This window comes from Aedes albopictus, chromosome 1 (genome assembly GCF_035046485.1).
Source record: "Aedes albopictus strain Foshan chromosome 1, AalbF5, whole genome shotgun sequence".
NCBI classification, from domain to species: domain Eukaryota; kingdom Metazoa; phylum Arthropoda; class Insecta; order Diptera; family Culicidae; genus Aedes; species Aedes albopictus.
This window is the reverse complement of record NC_085136.1, coordinates 169,161,540-169,182,433: the sequence shown is the minus strand read 5'-3', so window position 1 is coordinate 169,182,433 and position 20,894 is coordinate 169,161,540. Positions and strand designations below refer to the sequence as shown.

The window sequence follows — 20,894 nt, the reverse complement described above, 5'->3', positions numbered from 1 at the left end:
GATGGTGATAGTAATAATCACATTAACCATTTTACATGGGAGTTTTGAAAAAAAAAATATTTTTTTGGTTTTAAAACAAAGCAAAGGATAAATCGTGACTAAGGAGGACGACAGGGATGGGCAGGTACGAAGATACTCTATGCCCAAGGAAGTCAAGAAAATTTTCTTTACGAAATGTCCCTGGATCGACCGGGAATCGAGCCCGTATTCCTTAGGATGATCATTCCAACAAACATTTTTGCTGTACAAAAGGGGAACAAACGTGAGAACAAACCACTTTTCAGCGAGCTTTAACTTTTAAGAAACTGTTATTCAGCTAGTTCTGTTACTTGAGATGCTGAATACCGACACCTTTACAGTTACTGTGGTTGTATGGGTCCCATTTTTTATAAGTCAGATTTTGGACATGTAATTTCCGAAACTTCTAGTTCAGATGTCAGTGAGTTTTTGGAGTTGAAATGAGAATAATAGCATTTTTGAATGAATGTACCGACCACGTGTGCAACGATTAAAATGTAAAACATTAATCTTTTATGATTTTTTTTAAATCTTTTCAACCTTTACCAGCCAACTGTCCCAACGTTCTTTCATCATCTTGGTTGAAATTCACTCACTTCGTCGGATTCATGAGTTCGATTCGACTGGTTTTGTTATTTCCCAGCTCCTTTCGTTCAGCGTATGTACTTCTAGCCTGCAGCAGCAGTCAACGGCTCTATATCCACCGAGCTGACAGTCTACCGTGAGAAGCTATCGCGAGTGCTTGTATCTTTCAAGCGTCGTCGTCGTCGCATTATTCGGGCGTACTTACGCACTTGGGTGTGTAAAATGAAAGAAACAACAAAAAAGTGAAAGTAATTTGCTGTCCACCGAAACCACTTCCAGACACGCAGAGATCTGGACCACTGACTGACTGTATCTCAGCCTCAAAAGTGTAGCAAATGTAGCGTCAAGTGAGCAATAATTTCGCACGTTTAGTAATCTCAGCCGAATTTCGTAAGTACAACTCGAGCGTTTAGGGGTGTGTAATAGATAACGATAGTGTCTATCATTGGTTATGGTTACTAAATTGTTTAGTCTTTTAGGGCTTCTTTGATGTTTTGGTGGAAAGCAATCGCAAGTCCAGAGGTAAAAGGCGCAATCTTTATCATGTGCACGGGTGGTAGACTTTACGATGCTGGTGTAAATTGCATAATAGTATCCACGTCTGCTCGTGAGTAGATCAATGTGTCTCCGGGTTGATTGATGTCCCGAGTGTCTGGCTGTCTGAACACAGTTTGACTTCTTGTGTAGCTTTTGTATTTTGAATCGATGATAAAACGCCAAATGTACTCTACAAAACAATTCCTAGTTTATCAAGTATATCTCTTAAAACCAGAAATGTGCTATCATTGGTCTTTTTTGTCTGCTAGGGACTAAACAGGAACGCTACTTGATTGCTACTGTTTTACATATTTTACTGCTTAGGTTTCCGGGATGGTTGTAGTTTGGTGGGGGTTCCCGGAGAAGTTAGTCATGCATCCATGTTAAGATTTAGATGATAAGCCTGGATGTAACACACTCATTACAGTATGTTGTTTCTAATCAGGAGTCGCATATAAGACTTGAGAAGATTGATCAGTACGTGAGGTTGCGCGCATCGTAAGATAAAGTCTGTAATCGATAAAACAATTGGACAAGTAGGCTATAACTTTTTTTTTCGATTATATTAGCATTAGCATTAAACAAGCCACACACTCACTTGTAGGTGCCCCCATTAACAACAGTTTGACCATTTGACATTTCACCACTTGAGTTATTTTTAAAAACAAAGTTTCATAAACATATTGCAGACTACATCCCAAATTGGACTATCACACTTTTTATGGAACGCCTAAAAAGTGTGATAAAAGTGCACATTTGCCTCGGATCGTCTCGACGTCTTCGGGGCACTTATTCCTCCATTTACAAGGAATAAGTGCACCGAAGACCTCAATTCGATCCGACGTATCCCTGCGCTGTAATCACACTTTGAAGGCGTGTGCACACTATTGTGTCAGTCCAATTTGGGGTGCAGTCAGCAATATGAATATTTTTTTTTAATTTTCAACATTCTTACATTCACAAAAACATCATGCTCAATATGAATACTAGATACAATTTGAGGTTCGAAATCAACCCCCGTAAATCGGGGTCAAATTGATCAGCGGGGTGGAATTGATCATTCGGGTACTACATTGTAATTCCATACTAGGAATTCTTAAGCATCGTAATGATCTTAAACTTTTTATGCCATCTAGTTCATACATATCTAGAGATGAGTGTAGGCTTTTAACTTTTTAGAAAAATGTTAGTTTTGCCTTATTTATTTTAGGAATTTGCAATGTATTTCTCATTTAGCTGAAATCATTGCTACTCAACAATCGAATGCCAAAAGGACTTACCGTAAACTCTCTGTTTTAACATTTTTGTGGAGTTTTGGTTGGGAAGTTATGTAGCTATTCTGAACATGAATTGGTAAAAAAAAGTTCATTTTATGATAAACTAGTTATTTATTGTGATAGAAATCACTTATTTCAAACGAAATAGCCTACCTTTAGGCGTATAAGGAAAAATTTCATCATTTAATGTTTCATTTTAAGTATCAAATTCACTAGTTGTAAGAGTTTAAACGCGTTTTTCGGTTTTAGAAGAGCAAAATAAGGCGAAGAAGGAAATTTTTCTTTCTAACCAATGCTTAATTGTATGCTGATCAATTTCGCCCCAAACTGGCATTTCCATTTTTTGATTTTTGGAGTTATTTAACTTAAAGTTTAAATTTGTTGAACAAAATTCTGTCACAGGGTTCCATGGAGATCCACTGGGTACTGATGTTATAGAAATTATTTTGGCAATATTTGATTTGCCACTAATTTATTTATTTATTTATTATTAATACATCAACAGACTTATTGTCCCAATGATGGTTAGTACTTAAAAATAACAACAAAGCTCGGTCAAGTAACAGTAAAAAATAATACGTACAACAGAACAAAACAACTACAATACAATTCATTACACTATTCTGGAGGTGAGTTGTTCAATAAAATTACGGCGGATGGTTTGCCTGGGAAGATGGAAGTCAAAACCTGACGCTACTCTGTTAAAACAACGTTGCAGGCCAATCATTGCACTGTTTTGTCCAAAAAGAGTTCGTCGGAGCGGCAATCGTAACATGGCATTAGCCCGTAGTCTTCTGCTGCGAGCATTAATGTCGATCAGTGCAAGAATAGCAGGACAATCTATTCTCCCTTGCAGCAAATCCGCGATTATCATCGCTCTATTAACATCTCTGCGTGTTTGTAGCGTTTCGAGGTGTATCAATCGACATCTACTAAGATAGCTCGGCAATCGGTGAGGGTCACGCCAGGGAAGCCTGCGAAGTGCAAAACGGATGAAGCGACGCTGAACCGATTCAATCCTTTCTATGCCGTTCTGATAGTATGGAAGCCAGACAGCGGAACAATATTCTAGAGTCGAACGAACAAGAGAGCAATAGAGTGACTTAAGGCAGTAGACGTCGGTAAAGTCCTTGGCAATACGGAAGATGAATCCTAGAGTCCTAGAAGCCTTCGCAATAACATACGACAAATGGTGTTTGAAAGTCAGCTGAACGTCCAGAATTACACCCAAGTCTTTCACATGATCAGCTCGTCGAAGTTCTGTTCCGTGTAACTGATAGTTAAACAGGATTGGCTGTTTTCTCCGAGAGAACGAAATAACGGTGCATTTTTCGGGGTTAACTACCATACGATTCAAACTGCACCAGTTCGCGAAGGCATTCAAATCAGCTTGAAGCATCGTAGCATCACAGATAGAACGGATGCGCAGGAACAATTTCAAATCGTCTGCGAAGCTTAATCGTGGGCCTTTGATAACGTAGTTGACATCGTTGAAATACAACAGGAAAATTAGGGGACCTAGATGACTCCCTTGAGGTATTCCAGAAGTAGCCTTGAAAGTTTCCGAGAAATGCCCATCAACTCCAACCGTCAGAAAGCGTTCTGTAAGGTAGGAGTAGAGCCAGCGTAGTGTCTGGCCGCCGATCCCGAGTCTCTCAAGTTTAGCGATCGTCACAGCATGATTAATCTTGTCAAATGCAGCGCTCAAATCCCACTGGATACTCTAACCTCAACACCTCGTCGTACATGACATTCCATAACACCGGACCCAGGATGGAACCTTGCGGGACTCCTGAGGTTATGTGAAAGCACTTCCGACCCACCTCCGTGTCGTAGACTAGTACACGATTCTGAAAGTAACTTCCGAGAATCTTGTACAGGTACTCCGGTATCCCCAGACGCAAGAGCGCATCGGCAATAGCAGACCTGCTGGCGCTATTTAACGCATTCCTTACATCCAGAGTCACTACCGCGCAAAAGCGAATTCCCCTCCTCTTAGGCTCGAATGCTTTCTCGGCGGTTTTTGTAACCGACAAGATAGCGTCTACGGTGGACCTCCCCTTCCGGAAGCCGTACTGGTTACTCGAAAGACCATTTTCGCCCTCGGTGAACCGCAACATTCTATTGAGGATGATCTTTTCGAGCACCTTCTCCGCCGTGTCAATCAAGCATATTGGTCTATATGCCGACGGGTCTCCGGGTGGTTTCCCCGCCTTTGGCAATAGTACCAGGCTCTGCCTCTTCCAAACTTCTGTGAAAACTCCCTCGTCCAGGCATTTCTGCATAGCAGACCTGAACATCTCGGGAGCCTCTGCAATAGCTACTTTTAAGGCCAGGTTCGGAACTCCGTCCGGACCTGGGGCCTTACCTACGCTAAGCGACTTAGCTATCCCCGCAAGTTCCACATCGGTGACCCTCTCCTCATCGCCAGCCCCAGTCCCCGGCTGTCCTACGAACGGAGGCCAAGGACTAGGATCATAACGCGGAAAAAGTCCTCCAATGATCCCCTCCAACATCATCTTATCTCGGTCTTGAGCGCGGCTTTTGCAGCGGCGAACATCACCCGCCGTTCGTTTCGCTCTTCCTCTGATCGTGCTCGCTGCATCCGCCGCCTAGCCCGTAGGCAGGCGCGGCGCAGGTCCGCAATCGCGTCGGTCCACCAGTAAGCCGGTGGCCTCCCATTTCTAGGGTGGACTCGCCTAGGCATGGTCGCATCACACGCACGTGAGAGCACCGCTACCAGCTCATCGCCGTCTAAACCGATAAAGTTTAAATTTGTTGAACAAAATTCTGTCACAGGGTTCCATGGAGATCCACTGGGTACTGATGTTATAGAAATTATTTTGGCAATATTTGATTTGCCACTAATTTATTTATTTATTTATTATTAATACATCAACAGACTTATTGTCCCAATGATGGTTAGTACTTAAAAATAACAACAAAGCTCGGTCAAGTAACAGTAAAAAATAATACGTACAACAGAACAAAACAACTACAATACAATTCATTACACTATTCTGGAGGTGAGTTGTTCAATAAAATTACGGCGGATGGTTTGCCTGGGAAGATGGAAGTCAAAACCTGACGCTACTCTGTTAAAACAACGTTGCAGGCCAATCATTGCACTGTTTTGTCCAAAAAGAGTTCGTCGGAGCGGCAATCGTAACATGGCATTAGCCCGTAGTCTTCTGCTGCGAGCATTAATGTCGATCAGTGCAAGAATAGCAGGACAATCTATTCTCCCTTGCAGCAAATCCGCGATTATCATCGCTCTATTAACATCTCTGCGTGTTTGTAGCGTTTCGAGGTGTATCAATCGACATCTACTAAGATAGCTCGGCAATCGGTGAGGGTCACGCCAGGGAAGCCTGCGAAGTGCAAAACGGATGAAGCGACGCTGAACCGATTCAATCCTTTCTATGCCGTTCTGATAGTATGGAAGCCAGACAGCGGAACAATATTCTAGAGTCGAACGAACAAGAGAGCAATAGAGTGACTTAAGGCAGTAGACGTCGGTAAAGTCCTTGGCAATACGGAAGATGAATCCTAGAGTCCTAGAAGCCTTCGCAATAACATACGACAAATGGTGTTTGAAAGTCAGCTGAACGTCCAGAATTACACCCAAGTCTTTCACATGATCAGCTCGTCGAAGTTCTGTTCCGTGTAACTGATAGTTAAACAGGATTGGCTGTTTTCTCCGAGAGAACGAAATAACGGTGCATTTTTCGGGGTTAACTACCATACGATTCAAACTGCACCAGTTCGCGAAGGCATTCAAATCAGCTTGAAGCATCGTAGCATCACAGATAGAACGGATGCGCAGGAACAATTTCAAATCGTCTGCGAAGCTTAATCGTGGGCCTTTGATAACGTAGTTGACATCGTTGAAATACAACAGGAAAATTAGGGGACCTAGATGACTCCCTTGAGGTATTCCAGAAGTAGCCTTGAAAGTTTCCGAGAAATGCCCATCAACTCCAACCGTCAGAAAGCGTTCTGTAAGGTAGGAGTAGAGCCAGCGTAGTGTCTGGCCGCCGATCCCGAGTCTCTCAAGTTTAGCGATCGTCACAGCATGATTAATCTTGTCAAATGCAGCGCTCAAATCCCACTGGATACTCTAACCTCAACACCTCGTCGTACATGACATTCCATAACACCGGACCCAGGATGGAACCTTGCGGGACTCCTGAGGTTATGTGAAAGCACTTCCGACCCACCTCCGTGTCGTAGACTAGTACACGATTCTGAAAGTAACTTCCGAGAATCTTGTACAGGTACTCCGGTATCCCCAGACGCAAGAGCGCATCGGCAATAGCAGACCAGCTGGCGCTATTTAACGCATTCCTTACATCCAGAGTCACTACCGCGCAAAAGCGAATTCCCCTCCTCTTAGGCTCGAGTGCTTTCTCGGCGGTTTTTGTAACCGACAAGATAGCGTCTACGGTGGACCTCCCCTTCCGGAAGCCGTACTGGTTACTCGAAAGACCATTTTCGCCCTCGGTGAACCGCAACATTCTATTGAGGATGATCTTTTCGAGCACCTTCTCCGCCGTGTCAATCAAGCATATTGGTCTATATGCCGACGGGTCTCCGGGTGGTTTCCCCGCCTTTGGCAATAGTACCAGGCTCTGCCTCTTCCAAGCTTCTGGGAAAACTCCCTCGTCCAGGCATTTCTGCATAGCAGACCTGAACATCTCGGGAGCCTCTGCAATAGCTACTTTTAAGGCCAGGTTCGGAACTCCGTCCGGACCTGGGGCCTTACCTACGCTAAGCGACTTAGCTATCCCCGCAAGTTCCACATCGGTGACCCTCTCCTCATCGCCAGCCCCAGTCCCCGGCTGTCCTACGAACGGAGGCCAAGGACTAGGATCATAACACGGAAAAAGTCCTCCAATGATCCCCTCCAACATCATCTTATCTCGGTCTTGAGCGCGGCTTTTGCAGCGGCGAACACCACCCGCCGTTCGTTTCGCTCTTCCTCTGATCGTGCTCGCTGCATCCGCCGCCTAGCCCGTAGGCAGGCGCGGCGCAGGTCCGCAATCGCGTCGGTCCACCAGTAAGCCGGTGGCCTCCCATTTCTAGGGTGGACTCGCCTAGGCATGGTCGCATCACACGCACGTGAGAGCACCGCTACCAGCTCATCGCCGTCTAAACCGATTAAGTTTCGCTCACGGCGGAGCGCTTCCCTAAATACCTCTTCGTCGAAGTATGATGTCTTCCACCTACGAGGGCTTGGCCTTGGTCTAGCCGCCTCTTCTTCTATCCGCTGTCTGCTGTTGTTGTAGTCGACACTGTAGCGAACCGCCAGGTGGTCGCTGTGAGTGTAGCCATCATCTACTCTCCAGTTCGGACTACTTGTTAGGCCAGGACTACAAAAGGTCACGTCAATAATTGACTCCGCTCCGTTTCGACTATAGGTACTCTTGGTACCGACGTTAGCCAAGTCGACATCTAAGATGGCCAGTGTTTCTAGCAGGATCTGACCCCGCTGGTTCGTGAAACGGCTTCCCCATTCCACAGCCCAGGCATGAAAGTCACCCACTATTACCACCGGCCTTCGCCCTGTTAGCACGGTCGTTAAGCGGTCCAGCATTTGCGTGAACCGCTCGATCGGCCACCGCGGAGGCGCATAACAGCTACAGAAGAAGACCCCGTTTACTTTGGCGACCACGAAGCCCTCATAGGTAGTAGACACCAACTCCTGCACGGGGTATTTATCCGTCGTCCATATCGCCGCCATTTTCCTGGTCCCATTCCAGGCCCAGTTGCCGTTGCCGGCGGGTACTCGGTATGGGTCCGAACTCCGAAATGATGGCGATATCCGTCTCCCACTCAGAAACCGCCTGACAAAGCAGTTGCTGAGCCGCATCACAGTGGTTCAGGTTCAGCTGCGTTACCTGCACTGTGATTTGTTGTTCACTGCGGCTTTCTTAAAGGCCGAGCACCCAGGGGCAGCAGGAACGGATGTCCTGGGGCCTGACGCACCTCCCCGCTTGCGAGTCAGCCGCGTAGTTGCCGGCTAAGAATAGGACTACTAACCCCAATTCAAGGTGTCAAGCGACCCGTGCCGAGGAATGAGTGATCGAGGGGGTGAAAAAGATGCTCGATCTTTAATGGAGCCTGTGGGGTACCTGGGCACCCCCCACAGTATGCTGTCCCTTACCGCGTTAATGCAGAGCTCTGGCGTGGTGGACATTATTTCTCGTGCGACTCGTGGGAATAAGTATGAGCAAAAATTCAAAAACAAATAACTTAGGTGGAAGTAGTGGTGCGATCAACCCCTTCGCAAGAAGCGGGTTGATGAGGTCTCCGACAAGGAGAAGCGAGGAGTCAGGTGCTGGAAGCTGCTTACGTAGCTCAAGCGTGGGAGCTCCTGTCCACTCCACGGCAAGCCAGCCGGTGGAGGTCATGGACGGAGCGTGGCTGCTGAGGGCCATCAGCCAAGAAGTTGGAAAAGGACGGCCCGCATTAGAGGTTGCTGAGCACCAGCTTGGCAAAATCATCGACTTTGCGACAACTAAGTCGAATATAAGCAAGGACCTGAAAACGGCCTTGCTTAGACTTAGAGTGTCTGTCGATGAGGCTAAGCAGGAGCACGCGGTCGCGTTGCTGGCTGCTACAGCGGCGGAACCCGCAAAGGAGAATGTGTCGAAGTTTACACAAACAGAGGCCTTCTCCTTCGCAGGTAGTCCGAGGAGTGTGGAAGCGAATGCTCGTGACAAACGTGACAAGCATTCGCAGAAGCGGGCGAGGCAGCCGTCAGGTGAGGAGCTGTCTGGCGGCGCCCGCAAGGCCAGGCGTATAATAACCCCGAAAGCCGGTGGTAACGCTGGAAAGTCGGACCCCAGCCAGGGTTCCCGGAAAGCTGGGAAGGGTGGGCCTGAAAAGGCTGGCCCGTCCCGGAATGATGGGAACAAGGGGTTGCGACCAATGGTGGGCCCTCAGCAGCCACAGAGCAGGGCGATCCAAGGAGAAGACCCTCCTTGGACAAAGGTAGAGCGGAAGAAGAAGAAGAAGGTGAATCCGCAGGTAGAAGTGCAGGACGCCAAGCCAAGGCGTAGGAAGGCAGCTGCCAGGCGTGAGAAAGGCGACGCTATCGTCATCAAGACGGAACAGTCCAAGTACTCGGACGTCTTGAAGACGATGCGAAGCGACGCCAAGTTTGAGGGTCTTGGAGCCGACGTACGCAGTATTAGACGTACTCGTACGGGCGAGATGATCCTGGAGCTGAAGCGCCAGAAGGAGCACAAGGGCGCCGCCTACAAAAGGCTGGCAGAAGAGGTCCTTGGTGAAGGTGTGTAGGTGAGGGCTCTGACACATGAGGCGACTCTGAAGGTCAAAGACATTGACGAGATCACCGAAGTGGAAGAGCTCGTCACGGCACTGCGGCAACAGTGCGATGTGCAGGTGGCCGCCGCAGCCGTTAAGCTACGGAGAGGGCCAGCAGGGACACAGATAGCCTTGGTTCAGCTACCTGTGGCGGATGTTAAAAAGTCCGTTAAAGTAGGAAGTATAAAGGTGGGCTGGTGTGTATGTCACCTGACATTTCAAGAGCCACCAGAAGTTTGCTTCAGGTGTCTGGAACCAGGACACAAGTCGTGGGACTGCAAAGGCCCCGACAGGCGCAAACTGTGTAGGCGATGCGGCGCTGAAGGTCATAAGGCCCAAAACTGCACGAGTCCGCCCATCTGCATGATCTGTACCGGGAAAACCTCGAAAAACAGACATACGATGGGTGGTCCAGGGTGCCCGGCCTTTAAGAAAGCCGCAGTGAACAACAAATCACAGTGCAGGTAACGCAGCTGAACCTGAACCACTGTGATGCGGCTCAGCAACTGCTTTGTCAGGCGGTTTCTGAGTGGGAGACGGATATCGCCATAATTTCGGACCCATACCGAGTACCCGCCGGCAACGGCAACTGGGCCTCGGATGGGACCAGGAAAATGGCGGCGATATGGACGACGGGTAAATACCCCGTGCAGGAGTTGGTGTCTACTACCTACGAGGGCTTCGTGGTCGCCAAAGTAAACGGGGTCTTCTTCTGTAGCTGTTATGCGCCTCCGCGGTGGCCCTCTTCTGACCTCTTCTGCCAGCCTCTTGTAGGCGGCGCCCTTGTGTTCCTTCTGGCAACTAAATCGTGAAGTCTGGATCTGGAGGATTGTTCTATACCAAGCTGATCAAATCCGAAGCCGCAGCAGCAGTCCACTCCAACGAATGCCTGCATCTCAGGCACAGGAAATTAGGACACCGATATCCAAACGCAATACGTCCAATGGTGAATAACAAACTCGCCACAGGAATACAAATTGAATATTGCCCGATAGAGGAAACGTGCGAGTGCTGTCTGGAAGGAAAAATGACGTTTGCCTTTTCCAAATGAAGCAACAGGATCATCTCGACTCATTGTGGAGCTGGTTCACAGGGATATTTGTGGCCCGATCCCGATGAAGACATCCACACATAGAGGTTCAAGATATTTCATGGCCATGATAGTTGACAGATCAAGATTCGCGGTGGTGTATGTTTTGCAACGAAAGTCAGAAACGGTTGACAAGATAATGCAGTACGTCAGGATGGTAGAAACTCGTTTTGGGAAGAAGCCTTCAATCATACGATCGGACCAGGATGGTGAGTACAAGTCCAAGGTACTTAGAAGGGATTACTCCGCAGTACACCGCTGTCTATTCCCACATCAGAACGAAGACACCGAAAGGAAAAATCGTAGTTTCGTGGAAATGGCCAGATGTCTCCTAATTGATACGAAGCTCGGATACCGATATTGGGCGGAAGCAGTAAACACAGCAGCTCATTTGCTGAACGTTCTTCCGCCAAGGTCAGTTCAGAAACACCCAGTGTTCATGCGGTGGAGAGGTTCCTGATTTGAAGCACTTGCAGATAATTGAAAGTTCTACATATGTTCACGTTCCGGACCAAAAACTATCTAATTTGGAGCTGAAAGTTGTCAAAATGGTTTTCATTAGATACTCGGACCATCACAAGGCATACGAGCTCATTCATCCTGATACCGACAAAGTTGTGATCAGCAAAGATGCTCGTTTTCTCGAAGATGATGACCGCACAAAAGAGTCTACCAAACCTGAAGTTGTCGAGTTTGAATGCAATCCTAAAAAATCGGATGAAACCCCAGATGAAGTATCAACGTGAGACGAAATTGAGGAAGATTAGTCAGAAGCGGAAACTACACTCGTTCAGAAGGAGGAGCAGTCCGAGTCAGGTCAAAGCAGCATCGAGTTTTCAGCAACACCGATGAAGTACCTGATTCCGCACTGCCCCATTAATCGGAAAGATGTATCACAGGTAATACACCCGCACGATACTCTGAGTCATTGAACATCATTTACAAGCAGCAATCCGAACCGCGATCGTATGAAGAGGCTGTAACTGATCCTGAGAGTGGGATGTGGATTACAGCAATCGAAGACGAGCTCATATCTCAAATGGAGAACCACATTCGGGACTTAGTGAAGCTTCCTGGCGGAAGAAAAGCAATAGGAAGCAAGTGGATATTCAAATGGAAACTGGACGAACAAGGCAACGTGTTGCGGTATAAAGCAAGACTTGTAGCTCAAGGATTCACACAAAAATTGGAATTGACTACGATGAAGTTTTTGCACCGGTTGTCAAACCTGTTACCTTCAATTCCTGATTATTGCTACAGTTGCTGCCCAAAGAAAGCTGTTATTGAAACTCGCTGATGTCACGACAGCCTACTTACACGGAGAACTTCAAGAAACTGTCTACATGGAACAACCTGCAAGAACGCAGTTTGCCACATTCGCAAGAGTCTCTATGGTTTGAAGCAAGCTGCTCGAGTCTGGAACACCCCTTTTGATGCTGCGTTGAAGAAGATGGGATTCACGCAATCGAAGAACGATTCATGCCTCTATTTCCGTGGGACAGGCGAGAACACCGTTTATTTGGCTGTTCACGTTGACAACATCGTTGTGTCGTGTCGGGCTGAGGAGAAGTATTTCCGGAAATACATATCAGGATTGAATAAACAATTTGCTGTAACGTCATTGGGTAACATTCGCTATTTCCTTGGAGTTGAAGTGAAAAGAACAGATGACCGTATTTCGTTGAATCAGGCCGGATACATCAAGAAGTCGTTTCGGAATGAAGGAAGCGAAGCCATCCAAAATTCCGTTGGATCTCGGATATTTGCGAACCAAGGAGGAGACGAGATGCTACCAAACAACACGCAGTATGTCAGCCTAGTTTATGGTTTGTTTTACGTTGCTGTGAACACCTGACCCGACATAGCTGCTAGCGTTTCGATTCTGGGACAAAAAGTGAGTTGCACATCTCAAGCCGACTAGGTAAAAGCGAAACGGCTTCTACGTTATTTGAAGCACACGTTGGACCATGAGCTTATACTGGGCATGAAATCAGATCCACTAACCGTATACGTTGATGCGGATTGGGCTGGAGACGTGAAGGACAGGAAATCGACATCTGGATATTTGTTGCAAATGAATGGCGATTCAATATACTGGAATTCCAAGAAGCAAACAAGTGTCGGTCGGTCGGTCGGGAATGTCGCGGTCTCCCATATGTTACAGAATAATTGATGCAGCAGCTGTGAAGATACTACGGGATCAGCTTTGAGCATCTCAGCTGATATGGGATCGACCCCCGGGTCGCTGTTCAATTTCATGCTACGGATGTTTCTATCTCCTTCAATGATAAACGTGTCTATCACGGGCATCGTAGCATTCATCTAAATCCCACTAAGGCGACGCGAAACATCGTAGAGGAGACGGATGTCGCCAGTGTTTGCGGCTTTCTCACTTTTCTTTGTCGGATAGGGAGTCCGCCCACGCTCTTTTGTCCCGTCTACATGAGCGTTTTACTTCCTTCTAGAGTTACTTCAGTCGCTCTAGGTTGTACCGTGACGATTGACGAACGCCAGCACCGTACATTGTTGTTGCCGGAGAGTTCGATCTCATAAGCGTTATAAGTCTTCTCGTTATTATACTGAGTCGCGGTGTCTTGGTATCAGCCAGATTAATTAGCCAATACAATACTTAGACTGTGTTTACAAAATCTTATAACTCCATGATTATTTTTACAAACTGTTACCTTTTTTTTGATTCACTATCCTTTGCAGATTTCGTCCCATCACCATAATCATCACAATGACCTACACCACGATGAGTGTCATCAAGAAACGCTCTGGGCTGTCTAGCTCGACAATGAACAACAACAACCTGGCAAAGTCCTCGCAGCCGGAAAAGGTGGTCGAATCGTCCAAGACGATCAACGAAATCACCCGGACCCACCCAACGGCCTACTTGATCTTCGGGTCCCTGCTGTTGGATTTGCTGGCGTTCACCATGATCCTGCCACTGTTGCCGTCCATGCTGGAGTATTACAAGCAGAACGATGTAGGAGGGTTGTATGGGTATCTATCGGACAGTATTAGTAGCTTCCAGGAGTGGGTCGGGGCTCCCAAGCGGTTCAACTCCGTGCTTTTTGGGGGTGCTCTGGGGTCTATGTTCAGTTTGTTGCAGTTCATCGTAAGCCCGATTGCCGGCGGGCTGTCGGACATCTACGGGCGGAAGCCGGTCATGATTGTTTGCGCTGTGAGTAAGAGGTTGGTTGGAGGTTTGTGGAATGCAAAACTTTAACGGAGTTCCAAAATTTTAGGTTGGCATTGCGGCTTCCTATGGGCTGTGGGCCTACTCGCATAACTTTTTGCTCTTTGTGCTGGCTCGATTTGTCGGTGGCTTGAGTAAAGGCAATATCTCAATTTGTATGGCCGTTATCACGGACGTGTCTAACCAGCAGAACCGAGGCAAGGCAATGGCCCTGGTTGGAATTGCATTTTCGTTAGGATTCATCGTGGGGCCCATGATCGGGGCGATATTCTCTCGGTTTGCAGACAAAACCGATGCGCACTGGTTCTGGTTGCCGGCCATGTTCGCCATGGGTCTGGCTGTGCTGGATGTTGTCTTCATTGCACTATGCCTGAAGGAGTCTCTGCCGAAAGAGAAACGATCGAAGAAGATCATCAATACGCTATCACATGCGCTAGACCATATCAGTATTCCGGCATTGTTCAAATTTTCAGCTGTGAAGAATCTTTCCAAGCGGGACATCGGATCATTGCGAAGTCTTGGATTAGTTTATTTTATCTATCTCTTCATCTACTCCGGGCTGGAGTTCACCGTCACATTCCTGATGTACCATAAGTTCAACTACACGTCGATCGATCAGGCGAAAATGTTCCTTACCACCGGTAATTGCGTCGTCGATTGTTGCAGAAGTCCAAACCCTCGAAATACTGAAACCCCTTGTATTTCTAGGTGTCATCATGGCTCTGCTGCAAGGATCGGTCGTCCGAAGGTTGCCACAGCGCTTAACGCAGATTTCAGCCGTCGGTGGGTTGTACTTAATCATACCTGCATTTATCATCGTGGGAATAGCGAAAACCACGCAGATGCTCTATCTGGGCATGATTCTGTTTGCGATTTGTAAGTATTGGAGGGCCTCGCACCTTTCCGCTTAACCCTACCTTCTACTTCCACTCGTAGCTACTGCATTTGTGGTGACCTGTATGACAACGCTTACGTCCAAATATGGCGATTTTCATCAGAAGGGAACGGTTTTGGGAGTGTTCCGGTCACTTGGTGCTTTGGCTCGGGCTCTCGGTCCGATTGTGGCTTCCATAGCGTTCTGGAGCATAGGATCTAGGATCACTTACGTCGTCGGGGGTGTTTTGTTGGTTTGCCCTACGGTGATGATGCAGCTGATGAAGCTGTCTTGAGCCAGCTGCTGTTTTGTATGTGTTATTTCTTAAAGTGTCGTTTTGTTACGTCCGTTTATAGTAAGTATGTACTTTATAATACTCTTTCTATACAGTATTTTTGAGTATTGTCATTCCGTGTTCGTTTACGACACACAACTGCAATAAGAATAGATCAATAAATTATTTTTTGATAAACTTCGAATAGTGGTTTACTGGATGACATCCGTAGTGCAATAGTAACCATTTTGCATAGGTTAGTGTGTACCTACAATGGTGAATCCTTCCGGTTGCGGCTTACCGGTTCTCGCTGTTGATCCCCTTCGGAAGTTTCGACGATAGGACACATCATCCGCTAACCGATAAAGACGACAAGGTTTGTGGACTCCGACTTTCTGAACGAACTTTCGCATAGCACCGACGCTACGACAGCCATGATCGTCGGCATAACCCCACGGCTTACCTCGCCGAAACCACCTGTGCATCACCCACCTGTGACACCTGTGGTTGGTTTGTCAAAGAGTGCCAGCGAGTGACGAACGAAAAGAATGCCACCAAAAGTCGAATGCTAGTGGCCGGTACCCGGCTCAACAGGATGCGGTATAGGGTGGTAATAGCAGAGGAGAAAAAAAAAAAATCCACCGCGGTAAAAAAAACGACAGCTCGAAGAGAGTGTCATTGCTGAAGCCCAGGAAAGTATGGACAGGAATGATATGCGGAAGATTTATTTAACTGTCAATGGTGCATGGCACAAGACCGCGCCAGTACCCGCCATGTGCAATGGCCGGGAAAGAAAGTTGCTGACAGACAAAATAATGCTGGAAGGAAAGTGGAAGGAGCACTTTGAAGATTTGTTGAATGGTAGCAGTGAAGGAGCACCCAGAAACAGGATTACCAGAATGGATGACGGTCAAGCATTGTAATCATCAATACTGGATGAGGTTAATAGGGTCTTCAAGGGCCTGAAAAACAGCAAGACGCTTGGAAAGGACGAGATTCCGGTCGAAGTACTTGAGCACGAGAGCGAACAGCTACGTCAATCAATCCACCAGATTATTGTACACGTTTGGGAGGATGCAGAGTTGCCTGCCAGCTGGTTGGATGACCTCATATGCCCAATTTACACTACAAGAAAGAACATAGACTAGAATGTGCCAATTACAGAGGGATTACTCTTTTAAATTCAGCGTGTAAGGTACAACGGACTGTGACCTCTTGGGGACAAATGTTTACTCTACAGATGATCCTTGAAAATTCCTGGAATATAACTTGGAGACTCACCATCTGTTCACTGATTTTATAGGAGCGTACGGTTCAATGAAAAGACATGAACTTTGGCAGATAATGCCAGAACGTAGGTTTCCGGATACACGCAACGCTGGATGGATCAAAATTAAGTACATATTCGGATCGCAGTGACCTTGGGTGGATTGAAGCAGAGTGATGCTCTTTCAAATCTACTGTTCAACATTGCACTCGAATGCGTGCAGGAGGCCTGGCGTGCAGAGGATTAGCAACGGTCACACATACTTCTCGGCTTTGCGGACGATATTGATCTCATTGGCATCGATTGTAGAGAAGTGGAGGAAGCTTATGCTCCTCTGAAGAGAGAGACAGCGAGGATTGGCTTGACGATTAACTCTACCAAAACGAAACACATGCTAGCGGGTAGAGACAGAGGCAGGCCCAGTGGTTTTAGTGCTGAGGAGTGATTGATGAGTACATGTTTGAAGTTGTTGAAGAATTCGTTTATTTCGAAACACTTGTGACATGTGACAATGACGTTTCCCGTGAAGTGAAAAGCCGCATTGCAGCTGCGAACAGGATCTTTTACGGATTGCGTAACCAGCTTGGGTCCCCCAACTTGCAAATGCAAATGAAATTCGAGTGAAAAATGTCGCCTGGAAGAAGCGTTCTGCGAGGAAATGGAACACGGAAGTTTAAAAAAAAGACACTACACCGTCTTCAACCAGAGGTTGTACAGACTGAAGCACTAACATTAGACAACGGACATCACACGAAACACAGAATTTTCCGTTTAACGAAAAGTTTACCCCGACTGGAGCGGGAATCGAACCCACATTCCGAGGCTTACGAAACGACTAGATGACTGACGCCTCTAGCCGCACGGCCACGAAGCCCATAAGTTCTTACAGAAAATCAACGCATTCCACAACGGCTTCGTACCGTGAGCCGAAATCTGCGTGAAGTGATAGAAAGTTGGAGGCAGCACTTCTATGCACATCTGATGATTTCTGATCGGTTCGCTGGTGTGCGCGTGGCCTGCATAGAAGTGCAAGATGGCCGAAAGTCCGAAAATATGAGATTTCCTTTGTCCACGCTCTGAAAGCTGGGTGATCGACGGCGGAGCCACGAGCCATATGTCAAGTGATTCCGCTTTCTTTTCATCGTTGTGCACAGATTTCGAGTCGACCGTTACTCTCGTGGGCGGTAATAAAACCAAATTGGTGACAGTGTATGTACGGTGGAGACAGCAGTGGTAATCGTGTCGAGGTAACCCTGAAAGACGTACTCTTTGTGCCTGGCCTTGATGGCATACTACTTTCCGTGAGCCGATTGGCTGCTAAGGGATTCACTGTGTGTTTCGGTGCAAAGAAGTGCGATATCAAGAAAACAGTAATGATCAGGGACAAGGTAGGTAATCTCTATCGGCTGCGCGTTCAGCAGTCTTCGCGGAAGGTAACTGGAAGACATCACGAATGCTGTCAACACACCTGGCACCGCCGGGTAGGCCATCGTGACCCTGACTTGCTCAAAAAGATGGACGCCGACATCCACTTGATAAGTGGATTAAAGCTTTCTGATTGTGGTGTCCGAATGGCATAGTAATGTTGTCTGAATGGGAAACTTAATCGAAAGCGCTTTCTCCCAGTAATCGAACGCAAATCGAAACGCCCACTCGACTTGGTTCACACTGACCTCTCACCATGCCCACCATGGAGACCACTACCCCATCTGGCAATCGATACCTAATTACTCTAATTGAATATCGGTGAATATCGGAACCGTGAATTGTGGGAATTTTTCAAGGCCAAGGGTATAAAAACGCAGTTTACCGCGTTATATTCGCCTCAGAAAAATGGTGTGGCTGAGCGTAAAAATAGATCGATCCAAGAAATGGCGATCTGCTTGCTGGTGGATGCCAGTATGGACAAACTGTACTGGGGAGAAGCTGTTCTTACCGCATTTTATTTGCAAAATCAATAGCCATCTAGAGTGATAGGCAAACCCACCGCGTGACCATCAGCAGAGATGCCAGGTTCATGGAACTTGGTGATAGATCCGAGCAATTCAGCCCACACGATTTCCAAGGGTTCACTCAGCGCTAGCGAGCATCCAATTCGAAGTGATGCCGAAGCAAGCGGTGTACTTGAAGACGGTGAGCCAATAAAAGGAAGAAGCACCTCTCACGGCGATTCCGTAGCAGTCATCGGACGGATGGGACACAGCAGATAACGAGTCTGAACCACCTCACTAGCCTGAACTGCGGCGAGAGCAGCGGCGTACACTGCCGAGTCGATTGGAAGATTTCGTCGTTGGAGTTGCGGTCGAATCAGGAGAGGAACCCACCGATTATACTGAAGCACTGCGCAGCGAGGATTGGAAACAAGCCGTCGGGTCAGGTTGGGTTTTTCAACTGAAGCGGGACGAATCAGGCCGGATTGTCACGCACAAAGCCAGGCTTTTGGCTCAAGGCTTTAGCCAGCGTTGGGGAGTGGATTACCTACTGCGAATTTTTTGCTCCGGCGACGAGGCACGAGAGGCTGCAAGCAATGCTAGCGATGGCGTTGAAGAATAATATGCACATTAGTCACTTTGATGTGCGAACCGCATATCTTCACAGAATAGTTGAGGAGTTGAGCAAACTCCAGGATACATCGCCGCGGGAAAGGAAGAGTGTTTGCAAACTAGGAGTATTTTTGGCCTCAAGCAATCGGCACGTTGCTGGAACCGGGCGCTTCATGCGGTTCTAGTGCAGATGGGTTTCCGGCAGTGGCAGTCGGACCACTGCTTGTACACTCGCGAGGTCAGAACAAAGTGCTGTTATTGGTGTATGTCGACGATATGTTGGTGGGATGCCGCAGTCCCGCGATTATAGAGGAGGTGTACGAGGCTCTGCCGAAAGTGTTGAACGTGACAAATCTCGGAGCGGTGAAGTATTTCCTGGGTTTCAACATTCGTTGTAAAAATGGAGTCTACAGTATGCATAACCAGCTACATATATCGAAGCGCTTGTCAAACATTTCGGACTTGACGATTGCAAAACTGCTAAGACGCCGATGGAGGCGGGCTCGGCGGGTTGTATGAAAGCGGATGTCCTTAGACGGCTTTTCGACGATACGCAGTACAGGAGTTTGCTGGGTGCACTGCTCTATGTGGCCGTAATTGCTCGCTCGGATGTTGCAGTTAGTGTCTCAATACTGGGCCGTAGAGTGAGTGCAGCAACGGCCATGGACAGGACGGCAGCCAGGCGTATAGTCAAGTACCTCAAGTGAACAAAGGAGATGCGGGTAGTGCTCGGTCCAGGAGATGGCTAGAAGCAGGGATGGCAAAAATACTTTTTTCTCTTTTCCGTTCATCGATACTGGCAGTAAAATAAAAACAAAACAACGGCAGCACCAATACCATCGGACGCCGCGCCGACGGCAGTCAAGCAGACGCTTGATGGTTTTCGCTTCCCCACGAAAATATTTATGAGCAGTCATGCTGAGGCGGGTAATTGCAAAAAATGTCAAATATTTTCAACTGCTAATAACTCACTTGTTTTAATAAATAATTTAAATCGATTTGCACAAATAGCTAGAGCACAGTCCTATCTTTGTGATGCATGTAAAGAAGTTTGTCTAGAAGCGGTTTGAAACGCAGAAAAATGCGAAAACGGGAGAGACAGAAATTTCCGTCGTCGTTGTGCTCGAGTACTGGCGCTCTCGCGCTTGGAAACCGTTTCGAGGAAGAAGGCTGCAGGAAAAAAAGTGTTATAACATTTATTTTTCGAACAGTTTGAGCTTGGCTGGGCCTGTGATGTTCGTGTGGAAAAATGTCAAATGTACTGCCGGTAACCGCTTTTTCCAGTACATTTCTCATCCCTGGCTAGAAGCTCACCGATCAACAACAGGCTTCGTGTTTCTCTTCGGCAGCGGCCCCATTGTCTGGGCGAGTCAGAAACAGTCCTGCGTCAGTCTTTCCTCAATGTAGCTTCGTGCAGGCAGAGCTAACATCCAAACGTCCAAAGCACATTGACACCAGGCGGCGCTTAATGAAGGGTCAATGTGAACAGATGAAGTGAATCTCAAGCACCGCCTATCGGAAGAGAAGATGGCGGACGCGCTAATCAAGCCTCTTAAAGGGACCAAGTTAAATGCTGGGACAGTTTGGATTAGTTGATGGTTGATGGTTATTGTTGATGGCTAAGGAGGAGTATGAAATGCTACACCGATGCACCATAACCACACCATAGCCCATCCATCATACCAACAGCGGACCGACGAACTTTGGCAGTAGAAAACCAGAGCGGCATCTGCTGCGAAATGAATTCCGTTTCCGCATTCATTGAAACGCGACTTTTCTTGTGATTAAACGTGCTAAAGAGAACCGCTCATTTTCATTCATTTTCTTCGTCCGATTATTCCCAAGTCCAGTTCTCGTGTCCGCTTTGGTGTCCCGGTGTCCGTGGTCAATTCGTT

General features: G+C 47.3%; 1 protein-coding gene across 2 annotated transcripts; it reads left to right on the top strand.

The window, feature by feature from the left end:
* Nucleotides 1-703: 703 nt before the first annotated feature.
* LOC109412126 (major facilitator superfamily domain-containing protein 10) lies at nucleotides 704-15,387 on the top strand. Of its 2 annotated transcripts, XM_019685769.3 has the most exons (6): nucleotides 704-993; nucleotides 1,083-1,210; nucleotides 13,552-14,026; nucleotides 14,091-14,682; nucleotides 14,750-14,917; nucleotides 14,978-15,387. In XM_019685769.3, the coding sequence occupies exons 3-6, from the start codon at nucleotides 13,580-13,582 to the stop codon at nucleotides 15,208-15,210; spliced, it is 1,440 nt and encodes a 479-aa protein (XP_019541314.2). In that variant the 5' UTR covers nucleotides 704-993; nucleotides 1,083-1,210; nucleotides 13,552-13,579; the 3' UTR covers nucleotides 15,211-15,387. The 2 variants fall into 2 exon arrangements, with proteins under 2 accessions (XP_019541314.2, XP_019541313.2); XM_019685768.3 differs by lacking the exon at nucleotides 1,083-1,210 and having other exon boundaries at nucleotides 706-993.
* The last annotated feature ends 5,507 nt before the right edge of the window (nucleotides 15,388-20,894 follow it).